Below are 12,717 nucleotides of genomic sequence, written 5' to 3'. Positions count from 1 at the left end.
TCATTCACTGCTACATCTCAGCACCTAGAAGAATGCCTGGTCATACCAGACTCTCAATAAATTTTGCACCACTTTGATCTTGTCCTGTGAACCCACAGCAAGTTAAAGACACCTGGCCCAGACCAACTGATCAGCCTGAGAAAAGAGTAAGTCAGTTTTCAAAATGAAAAACCTCTTTTAATAACTAGACAGTCACTGAGTCCCTCACACTTTCATGTAGTCACAAAATTATCTCAACCATCTTTATGGCTATTAGTGAAAGATTGGTTCTGTTGCTGCTTCATGCTGTGCAAAATTATTTAAGTTTAAATATGCTGTCTTATTCCAGTGTCCTAATGTCCCAAGACAGATCATAACAGTTGCATCTCAAAGGATCAAAAAATTTAAATACATGCCATAAGATTGCTGTATTTACTGAAAAAATACTTAAATTTCATAATAACTAAATACCTTCCTCTCCTCCACTCTTAACCATTCTCCCTCCTCACCTATTGGCAATTTTTTTCTTCTTTATCCAGAAACTTCAGTGTAAGATGGTAGCCAAATTATCCAACACGGACTTTTTCAGAAAGGTAAAGTTATTAAGGAAAAAAAATAATAAACATAAGGGGTATGATATAGCAAGATATACGAATCCAACACCATTGAAATTATTTGCAGAACACTAATGCTAGGCCTATTACTACAAACTCTACCAAACAAAAGAACCTTGCACACCTGCAGTGTTTTTCACTTTTCAAAGACTTTTCATAAGTACCATCTCATTGGAATTCATCACTATATTCCAGGGTAGGTGTGGAAATGCTCATATCTAACAGACGAAAAAACTTGGGCATAAAGAACAATTTGGCCTAATGTCATCTGACTAGTACTATTAGGATTAGTGTTAGGATTAAAATTCAGGTCTTCTTATTCCTAATCCTTTGTGCTGCCCCTTCCCGCCACACCCCATATACTCTGTTTCACAGAATGCTAGTGGGTAGGCCATGAATAAGAGTCATATATTCAAACATGGACTAAACAAAGTTAGTAACAAAAGTTACTAACAGGTACCAAAAGTGAGCATGGAAGGCCCAGGGAGGACTGGCAGCCTGGAAGGTGTGATTCTACTTAAATGTCTCTTACCATATAGGAATACAGCCTGATGTGACCAAGTCTTTCTAAAGCAGCTACAAATCTAGAACGTAACTTCATATATCCAGGTGTGCTGGTTTGAATGTATTATGTCCCCCAAAACTCCATTATCTTTGATGTAATCTTGTGTGGGCAGAGGTATCAGTGTTGATTAGATTGTAATTCTTAGAGTGTTTCCATGGAGACGTACCCCACGCAACTGTGGGTGATGACTCTGATTGGATAATTTCCATGGAGGTGTGGCCCCACCCATTCAGGGTGGGTCTAAATTAAATCACTGGGGCCATATAAATGAGCTGACAAACAGAAGGAACTCAGTGCAGCTGAGAGTGACATTTTGAAGAGGAGCTACAGCCAAGAGGGACACTTTGAAGAATGCACAGAAGCTGAGAGAGTAGCTACAATGAGAGACAGTTTGAAGATGGCCGATGAAAGCAGACTTTTGCTCTGGAGGAGCTAAGAGAGGACAAGAGCACCTGAGAGTGACATTGTGGAGAGAAGCTGAAGCCTAGAGAGGAACATCCTGGGAGAAAGCCATTATGAAACCAGAACTCTGGAGCAGACATCAGCCACGTGCCTTCCCAGCTAACAGAGGTTTTCCAGACACCTCTGACCATCCTCCAGTGAAGGTACCCGATTGTTGATGCATTACCTTGGACACTTCATGGCCTTAAGACAGTAACTGTGTAACCAAATAAACCCCCTTTTATAAAAGCCAATCCATTTCTGGTGTTGTGCATCCTGGCAGCATTAGCAAACTAAAACATCCAGGTTTATACATATTGACTCAAACTGTTTTTTATTAAAGATGAAGAAAGCACCATAGATTGAACACAACATATTTTTAGGCCAGATCAGGCTGGTCCTGTTTGGGAAATCCCATATACAATGTTTCCCAATTTCATTTGTCCACAAAACCATTATTTATTACGGACATATTAATTTCCTAGAACTCTGCAGAGCAGTGTAGAAAATGTTGCCTTAGGAAACAAGCATCCTGCCCTCTTAGACCACTGTGGTGTGAATTGCTCAGAATGGAACACTAGGCATGAATTATCTCAGGGTTTACTTTTGAAACTGAAATTAGCACCCAGCTTTGTTAACTGTTCACACAGACATGTCTCTCTTCTGATAACTCCCACCCTTGGAAATCGATGTGAAAATGAGTTGACCACATTTCCAACCAATAACTGAAGATGCAGCTACAACAGGCTTTTGTTTATCTGCTTTGGCAAAATCAATACTTTATTGAATCTTTGAAAAACAAATTGTATTGGAATTGATTAGATATGAGAAAGACCCTTCACCCTTCTGAAACAATTTTAAATATCAAAGTGGCCTGGGGACAATTTAGAAGTCTAGAATTTCAGTTGAAACTACTGACAGACACTCTGTTATTATATTTGCAAAATATCTTTTCTAATGAATTTTTGATAACTCAGAAAGCCTTTTCCCTTCTTCCCTAATTTTTTTTTTTTTTTTTCTTTTCAGCCCTGCCTGATTCTAATATTTACTTCAGAGAACCTGCTGGTGCCCAGACAGAGCAGACACGCCATAAATGGCTGAATCAGATGTCAATTGGTAATCTTTTCCTGATGTGTCCTTGGCTCATACTCACTACCCTATCAAACTGGAGATGGCACCAGAAACCACACACAGCAAATGCAGTCTTCTAGCTTCTTCAAATTGTTGAAATACCCATCCTGGTCTCAGGGAAAGCCCTTAATGCATCATATTTCCAGAGCCCAAGATAAGGAACCAGATGTACCAAAATGGTGAGATTAGACTTCTTACGTCCCCACAGGGGAAATAAAAACCTGTGCACCTCCATGATTTGAAAGCCTCAGAGGACCTTAGAAATGTAACATCTAGAATTACAATCTTAAAAACAAAGAGATAAGCATGCATGCTCCCACGTGAAGCCCTTTGAAGTCCCAAACTGGATTTACAGATTGTAAGTCCTCTTCCTCTCTTCTTGACAGTTTGGTGACAAAGATAGGAGTTCATTTCCTATCTCCTCCACAACTATTCTTTTTGATAGATACAGCATTCATCGAGTCTGAAGAGAATATGCAATTCTAAAGCTTTCATATTTTGGAGAGAGCTCTATGATGACTGGAAAGATTAAGCCAGTTTTAGGATAGTTAGGAGTATATCACCAATGAGGTTGACTGCACACATGTTTGAGCTAGAGTCATTCTACTGGATGTCTCTGCAACATGTTGAGATGCCAGGTGAAACTGACACAGAGAAATGTCCCTGGAGCCTAAAAAGGAGTCTGTCATGGTGATAAATGGTCACTGTCTTCTGCAGTCACAATAAAACCCTAGAGGGCTGCTGGATCTTAGTCCATGACATAGAGATTGTCCTCAACAATGTAAATATTGTCTTCTGCTTTGACACGGTTTTCAGCTGCTCTTTGTAAAGCTCCAATGTGAGAGCCATTGAATGAAACCACTCTGCAGAAAGAGTTGTCAAAGGATAAAATGAGTAACAGAAGCAAGAGACCACTTCTAAAGTACAAGCAGTGCTTTTGTTCATGATCATGCAAGACTGAGTATTTGCAATTCCCAGAGCTCCGTTCACAAAGATTATGAAATGAACAGCACCTTCTGAAGTTGTGAAAATAGTAACAATGAGTGTTAAGTTGCAGAAAATTCTGTTTAGTAAACAGATAGACAACCCAATCAATATTCAAAACCTCAAACTGGTCTCCAGGAGACTCAAGTAATAGAATACTAAAATGGAAAATAAATAAAATAAACATCAGATGTCAAAATGAAGTACTAAATCAAGATGCACATTCTCAAAGGTGGCTAACAGCTGGTTTGGCTGGTATTTTTTCAACTGTGGAGTGTCACCCTTAAGAGAAGGTAATTAAATCTTTTTAGTAATCTACATCCATCATTTAAGAGAAACTAAATAGAATAGAAAAATAACATGTTGGATGTAGTAAAATAGCATTGTTTCACATAAGTGTGTATTGGATCATGGAGTCTATCTCCTGGTCAAAATTTGGAAGCCATGGGATTAGATGACTTTTCTAACATGTGCACACACACATGCACACATTCACCATGTGGACAAAAGGTTCAAGTATTAGAGATTAAGGGATTAATTTGGGGGTGGGGGGGGTTGTGGATGTTTTTGTGAGCCAGCCTCTCATCTCAAACTATGAGAGAGGTGTTTTCGTGGAATGAGAGAGATGGTTTTTTTGTAAAAAACAATATTTGGCTTGGGGAGCTTATCTTGTATCTTTTGCAATTAGGGGTTGGTCCCAGTGAAATGAGGTTTGAATTTCACAGAAATTTATGGAAAGAGTGGAAGCACCAGTCAGGGAACAAAGATGCCTTAACTCTAAACCAAGTATGGAGTTTTGATGCAGCTGGTATATTGTGGTTTGCATATAGTGACTGTCTCTGTCACCTGAGACCGCCCAGAAAAGAACACAATGAGTCTTCATTCCCTTGTAATTAGGTGATAAAAAGTGAACCTGTTAGAAAAGATAAGTTATTGCAAGGATAGAAATCAAACAACTAAAAAGGATGCTATGTTCCATACTTTTCTGCCAATAATGGATATTTTATTTTTCCATTTTCAGAAGTAGTAAGTCAAAAACATTTCTGAGCATGGGTTGTGAATTTCAGAAGACCTGAGATTGAGTCCTCTACCTGCTATGTGTTGTCACCTTAGATGTGACTTAACATGTCCAAAGCTATTTTGCAATCTGTAAAATGGGGAAAGTCATAGTGCCTGTCTCATAGGCTTATTTCCATGAGGAACATGCATGCAATAATAAAAGCCAACATTAGCTGAGCCCTTACATGTGTTGGGAACTACTCAAAACATGTTCATATAATTAACTAGGACATAGGAAAGTCTATGTGCAAACATCTAAAGAAGGAGAACTAGGAATAATGGATGGTAGCCAAAGAATGATGGCTTTTGAATCAATGTAAGAACGTCCTTGCTTAAAGATAAAGCTGAAACAAATGAAGCAGGCTAATGGCATTGGAAGTAGTGGTCTCCTACCTTCATAGATATTCAGGCAATGACTACATGGCATGGAGGCAATAAAGGGGATTTAAGTTTTAACTGGGCAGCAGAGTGGACTGAAAGATCTCAAAGACTGTAATTCAAATGAGGCCAGACAACTAATGTAAATGAGCAAAGTGGCCTGGGTATGAAGCTATAGGAAATGATGAGAACTGTGGAGAACCCACCTCAGGGCCTTCGCACTTCCTGCTTCTTCAACATAAATTAGTCTTCCTCAGGGTCTTTGCTGAGCTACCTTCTGCTCCCTCAGGGCCCACTCAAACAGCCCATTACTCTGCTCTATATCCCTCATGGGATTCATCGGGAAGCACCTAAAAGAACACTGTCTATTGGCTCATGTTTTCTGTCTGCTTTGTTCATCTCTCTGAAATATATTAGATGTTCAAGAAAGAAAGTATTGGATGAAATGAAAGAACAAACCAAATGAGTCACTCAAACATTCCATTCCATCAAGCAAAATGCACCATTTCATTCTCTTGTTCTAAGAGGCTAGGATTGAGGTGCTCTTTCTGTGGCAGTTTGGTACAATTTCAGGGAAATACAGAAAGCTAAACTATCACTTGAAGGTATGGACAATGATAGACATGCTCATTAAACTAGATTTTCAGGGTCCAGAATTTAGCATAGGAAGTTTAAAAGAAAAAGAGGAAAGAGACAGAAATATCTCTTTATTTTTACTAGAACAGGAACATCAGAAGGTACTGATACAAACCCTTTCAAACTTACCTTAATTGCTGTAGCTTATTTCTTATGTATAAATGCCCTAAATTGGGAAGGAGTTGAAGAGAAGATTAAAGATGTCAGTAAAAAAGTTCAACACATCTTCTTCCTAACAGTATGATTTCTGCTATTACTTTAGTACCAACACAAAAATCTGTGGAATCCAGAGGCTGAAATAATTATATTTAGAACTAAGAAATAAGTTTTTAAAAAGAACAGGAAAAAAAAGTGCAACCCTTTCCTAAAAATATCAGGCAACCCCTGTGATCCCTCTTTGAATGTGTAGGACCCAACTGAGCCCCTGGTTATAAGGTATCTCGTTTTCATTAATGATTTAGTTTATACAGCCACACATCCTGACTTACTTTAATACAATTATTAATAATTATATTTCATTTTTTTAATGAAAAAAAATTCAGAAAGTTTTAGATGGGCTGCTGGAGAACAGACAAAAATCAGAATTGTACCAGGCAAAATAAGACATAAAATCACACCTAGAGTCACCACTACTGTAAAGTACCTTTGCCAATCTTTATACTCCCAGTTGCTCCTCCTCTTAAGAGGGAGCTAAGGAGTCATTTCTGTTTAGGAGGGGAGTAGATTTGATGTATTTTACCCAATTTTCAAATAATAATTTTTACTAAGTTTTAAATAATTATGTGGAAACTCTTCCTCAGTTTTGCCAGCAGTACATTCAATTTTCTAACTCTCTTTTGCCTAGACAGTTGAAAGAAGTGGATCAGTCATGGGTTCTAATATGGAGTCTTGCCAAATGGATGATTGTGGTTCCTTCATGAGGGCAACAAATTATCATAGGAAACACACACACACACACACAACTGTTGGGGACATGGTGGACCCCTGAAGGGCTGCCTTTTAAATCCCTTTGTTCTAGTCCTAGCCACACAGTCCCATTTCCTCTCCCAATGTCTCACTTGCCTCTTCTGTTAAATGTGTGGGTGGAGAACTCCAGATGATAATGACCCCATAGGGGAAAAACTTGGTTATGGGGTAGGGGCTGGGGGTGGGAGTAAAAAAAATCTTATATATTACAGTAATTTGTGACTCATCAGATTTCAACACTATGAAACAAGCTCTATCTCTTAGTATTTAATTTCTCTCTTTAGGGGGCCAAAAAATGGAAGGAAAAAGAAAGAAAAGAAAAAAGAAACACTGATATCCAGCATCAACTCTACTAGGAAGTAAGCGCCAGGAGATAGCCAGTGACCTGAGGCATTCCTGGCATATAGTTGAATGAATGGCTCTCAACTAATCCAGTCATCAAAATCTAGGTTCCACCCTTAGAAATGCTAATTCAGGACTGGGGTGGGGCCCTGAAATACCCGGATATTATTACCCTTAAGCCTCTTACCCCACACCAGATGAGTCTAATGTGTAGCCATTGGATTATTCTATAAAGATCCATTCCAGTTCTAAAATAGTTATCTAATGTATCAATATGCCTTCCTCACCTTCAACTATATTTACAGAGATTCATGACAAAAGGATATTTTCCAAGTATAATAATAACAGTTTATGGTTGCTGTGTACTTATAACCATGCCACCCACCATTCTCTGTGCCCTGCAGGAACTATCATTCATTCATTATGAACTACTTCATATTTAAGGTAGGTAGTATTACCATGTGCATTTTATAAATGAGGATACTAGGGCAAGGGAAGTGATACGAAATCAAAAGCATATGCCAGAGCTATTCAACCCTAACTGTTTGACCCTGGAGCCTTTACTCTCTTCCATCAGGCACAATCCTGAAATGACTTACTTTTAATAATCATGACAGCTAGAACACTGAGAAGCACCAGAGCAAAAATACCAATGCCGATGTAGACTCCGTTAGCGGTGGTCATCCCTGGCTCTTGTACCAGGGACACCCCCTAAGGAAAATCAGCAGATAGAAAAAGCTTCTTGTTAGAGTCATGGAGAGAAAACATTTCCTAGTATAACTTACCCAGACACATTTATCATTTTTGGCCCTTGGGTGTTTCTGAAACCTGAGGGATAAGGCCCCATATTCTGAGGTTGTAACCATATGGTGAAATTCTAAGGCAGTTTGAAATTCAAAATGTTTTTGTGGGAAGAAGGAAATGTTTTATACCTTGCTTGGGGTGATACTGACATAGGTAGATACATGTCAAAATGCTTATTGTACTCTTAAAATGGTTGCATTTTATTGTATGAAAATTATAACTCAATAAAGTAAAAAAAAAGTTTTAGAAAGTTAAAAAATATCAGTAAATTACTTCCACAAATACACCCTCATGATATCCCAAAACAATCACCTTTTGCTCATATATAGATTAGCTTGATGATTTTATCTGATGTTATCTGAATGTGCTCACTTTTTAAAATTGAATAGTTTTTTTTTAAAGATAATTCAATATTTCGGTTTAAGTGTATATAAATAAACTTGAAAGTAACTGTTCCCAGAAATGGCCCTGATCACAATTTAATTCTTCCGCTCAGGTAGGAGGGCAGATTCTTGTTTAAGTCTCCCAGCACAGGTCCTAAGGGATCACCACCTCCCGAAAGAAGCCTGAGATGTGCCAGTCCCCTTTGCCTGGTTTAGCTCTAATCCTAAAGACATCCCATAGGGTAAGTATTTTACAGAAAGAAAATGGAACCTCAGAGAGAAAAGAATCAAGTCTCTTCCCAGGTAAAAGCTTAATCTCTGCAGTCGGAATGCCAGTTCACCCACTTAGTGGCTAGATGACCCTGGACAAGTTATTTAACTTCTCTTAACCTTTGTTTCTGCATCTGTAAAATGCAGATTAAACAGGGCTCTTGAGAAAGCACTTTCAGGTACTTCATTTAAACACACTGGAATCTAGAGGAGAATGACATAGCATCGACGGAGCCTTGCTTAGAGAGGAAAGGCCAGTGTCTAAGGCAGAAAAGCTGTGTTCTTATTACTAACCATTGGGTGGTCAAATGGTTAGATGGAGCATGGGATTTCAGGAAGCAGGCTTTGCTTTCATTTTATTTTTTAAGTATTGTATTATATAAATACTGAATGTTTATCTTGGAAAATGAAGCTAAGCATAAAGGCAAACTAAAATAAATCATAATCCTAAAATCCAGAAATAGCCACTGTTACCATTTTGCTTTATAAACCCTTCTATGGTTTTTTTTTTGTTCTTAACTGAAACAATTATTATATGCTATATATCCTGTAGAATGAAATGTTGCTTTTTTCACTTACTCTATGGTAACTGTATTCTCATGTCAGTAAATGCACTGTAGTAATTGCATTCTAAATGGCAATATATGGACATACTTAATTGACTAAATAAATAATCCCTTTCTATTGAACATTTAGACTGTAACATTTTCATGATTAAAATTAACAGCAGTGAATACTTTTTGTTCATACATCTTCATGTAATGATTCAATTTTCTTCTTAAGATAGAGTCTAGGAGGTTGACCTACCAGTTCAAAATAAATGCCGCCTGTTTTCAAGATACCTAGCACAAATCTCGACCTGTTCAGGGCCAAGACACAAAAAGCCCATGTCTTCTCTACTGCCCATATTGAACTTGTTCCTAAATTGCTTCTACTTGCTACCAAACGTGCCAGTTCTGTATGTAACTGAGGTCAAGAACAACCTCATCATTCAGAGTGTTTTTTCTCCCTCCAGGATAAATTTGATCATGTAACAAAACAATAAACACAACATTTATTTACATAATGTCAGTTCTGATTTGTAGTCGATATGTACAAATACAGCCTGCATCCATCAGATCAATCAGAGTCTGTGCCGGACTGGTCAGAGGTCACACTGTATAGGTTGTGGAAATTTTCTAGATATCTACTAAGGTGTACGGCATAAGACCATTTGGTCCTACACTAAATAGCCCCACTTTATATCTGAGCTTTCGTACTTTTAAATTTGTCTCTTTCAATGGCCATGTTGTCATGGCCTTTTGCTCTCAGAATGACTGTTCTCATAAGCTCAGCCTCTTTTTTGTTTTTGTTTTTGTTTTTGTTTTGTTTTGTTTTGTTTTTGCTCCTAAGAGTTACTTGCATATAGTAATAGAAAGGCTGTTTCAGGAGAGTCAAAAGAGAAGATCATATTGATATACTTTTCCAACTTATTTGCAAAGATGACTGTAAAACATCATGAAACTGGGGCCCCTTTAATGTTTCTCAGGCTTACTGTGGAAAAATTACAAGAACTGCTTACAGAATCACAACGTTGTAGAGAACCTTAATAAGTCATCATAGAGGAGATATAAGTATAGAAAAAAGTAACAGTGGCCTCAAAATTTCTACATAGGATAGCAGTTGGGTTGGAAAAGGATATTACGGGGCATGTCTTTAAGTTTTGATAGCAAGCACACTTTCTTTTTACATTATACATTTATTTGTGATGGCTTCCCTACTACCCCATTAATTTAAAACATGATGTTTCCCTAATGATCCATTGAAGTCCTCCTTGGTATATAAAATTAACTCACTCTCTTTAAAAGTAACTGTTCCCAGAAATGGCCCTGATCGCAATTTAATTCTTCTGCTCAGGTAGGAGAGCAGATTTTTGTTCAAGTTTCCCGGCACAGGTCCTAAGGGATCATCACCACCTCCTGGAAGAAGCCTGAGATATGCCAGGCCCCTTTGCCTGGTTTAACTCATTCTCTATTTCTAATTTTTGGCCAGCTGAAAGTCTAGGTAGTGTATATACATGTGTGTAGAATAAAATATCACTCATCAAACTGGTCTACCCAAATAAATTTTTCAAATCAACCTTCCCTCCTTAAGAATCAAATTCTTTCTTTCCTTCATTCCTTTCTTTTTTTAACAAGAAACAATCAAACTGTGGACTAGTTTTTGTACAAGTAGTCTCCACATGTAACTTGCTTCCAGGGTAACATACACAAGTGAATCTGGCTAATAAAGTAGGAAGGAATATGCTTACAGTTTGATTTCCATGCCAAAGGCCATCTGTAGACTGTGTCACAGTGCCATTCCCATCTGCTCAACAAGAAGGAAAAATAATTAGAATTACAAAAAAATATTGAATTTTCACTGCAGACACTAAATGTATTCATATTGCCTTCCAGTGATGAATGAAAAGTTGAATAATAATATGGCCAAGTGCTGTAGGCATTGCAGGAGTCATACCACATTATTAATATTTATCAATTTAACCCATAGGACTGTGACTTTTAACCTTTTTATCATGGACCCCTTTGAAAATGGACTCCTTTTAATTCTTGAGGGAAAAAACACACATATACACAAAAATTTTTGCCACAATATTAGGGAAGTCACAGATCTCCATAAGCCCATTCCTGGAATTCAGGTTAAAAATGCAACTTAAAGATAATTAATATTCTCATGCCAGCTAAAAAGCTGTCACTGTCTGCCCAGAAGTCATATGTGCATCCAAAGATCAGAAACAACCCTATTCAGAATGGACATTACACTGGTTTTAGATTCAGAATATCAGTAAAATGTATTTAAAGATCTAAAACAGATGGCATATAACTCCTACATTATATGCAAATATACCTAGACTTTGATCCAGAAGTATTTTCCAAAACACCTGTTATATCAACCACAAGACTAATGTATATTTATACCATCTAAAATCCTAATCTAAAAGGAGATTATGCTTTAAACTTGTGAAAGTTCAAATTTTCAAAGTGTTTTGAAATTTTGTAATACAGAACATAATCCATTGGCCTTCCTAGACAACTATAGCCCCAAAACAGAATCTTGTTACTGAGTGTCTACCATATGTTAAGCACTTTATATCCCCACAACAACCTTTTCTTTAATCCCACTTTATAGATGTGAAAACTGAGACCTGGAGTGGTTTACAATTTCCACCTCTAGTAAATGACAGAACTGTGCTCATAAATGCACATTGCACTCTCACCAAATGAAACTTTTAGAGGTCTATAAAATTCTCCAACTATGGACAAAGCCATAAAACCTCCACACAAATGAAACTGAAAAAACCATATCCCCCCAAATCTTCACAATACTACTCTGCTTACATTTTACTCATTCTGGAATTGCTTCCCAGAGGGCCAAAGGCAAGATCTAGGCTGGTCTTGTGAACTTATATTGTGACCTTAAGTAAGTCACTCATGTATAGGGCTGAGCGATGCAGCAGAAATAACATGGACTTGTGTCAGGTAAAATGTGAGTTCATTGCTGACAGTGGTCCCTGGGCAATGTGACCATGGCTCATGACCTTGATGCTCAAGGTCCTTTGCATATATATATATATAAACTTTTGTAGCTGGGGTAATCTACAAGCTTTTTAATTCCCTCAGCTTCCTCATCTATAAAATAAAGATAATAGTATGCAACTCATAAAGTAGTTATAATTAAATTAGGTGATGTATATAAGGAATTGAACACCATGTTGAATAAATATTATCTATTATTATTTCTGATGATGATATAATGTAAAGAGCATGTGGGGGTGCAAGAGGGGAGTACTGTGCATTGCACTTTCCAAACATCATATCCTTCAATCATCACAAACATCTTAAGAGGTATTTTAAATGACTCGTCCAAGGGCATACAGCTAATAACTGAGGGTTGAATGTGGAGATGTCTAACTCATAAGCTCAACCATAAGGTGCCTTAATTTGTAACACTGGCATTGAAGACAAGAATTAAATGAGAGAACATATGACAGGTTTCTGGCACGTACATCTGTCAAAGGTGGGTGGCAGGCCATATGACAACTAAAATCCCTTCCAGATCTAACATTCTTTGCTTCTCTAATGCCTCAGCCAACTGAAGATAGACACAGGCGCAGTGAAAACTTGGC

General features: G+C 37.6%; 1 protein-coding gene across 1 annotated transcript in view; it reads right to left on the bottom strand.

The window, feature by feature from the left end:
• Positions 1-1,925: 1,925 nt before the first annotated feature.
• Positions 1,926-12,717, bottom strand: part of HAVCR1 (hepatitis A virus cellular receptor 1) — a 28,577-nt gene continuing 17,785 nt past the window's right edge. Inside the window, exons 9-12 of the mRNA XM_037799107.1 lie at positions 10,843-10,898; positions 7,695-7,806; positions 5,917-5,953; positions 1,926-3,593 (exon numbers count right to left, since the gene is read on the bottom strand). Coding sequence (XP_037655035.1) covers positions 3,479-3,593; positions 5,917-5,953; positions 7,695-7,806; positions 10,843-10,898 — 320 coding nt within the window. The 3' untranslated portion in view covers positions 1,926-3,478. The remainder of the gene's footprint in view (positions 3,594-5,916; positions 5,954-7,694; positions 7,807-10,842; positions 10,899-12,717) is intronic.

This window comes from Choloepus didactylus, chromosome 11 (assembly GCF_015220235.1).
Source record: "Choloepus didactylus isolate mChoDid1 chromosome 11, mChoDid1.pri, whole genome shotgun sequence".
In the NCBI taxonomy this organism is placed as follows: domain Eukaryota; kingdom Metazoa; phylum Chordata; class Mammalia; order Pilosa; family Megalonychidae; genus Choloepus; species Choloepus didactylus.
This window is presented reverse-complemented; position numbering and strand designations above follow the sequence as displayed.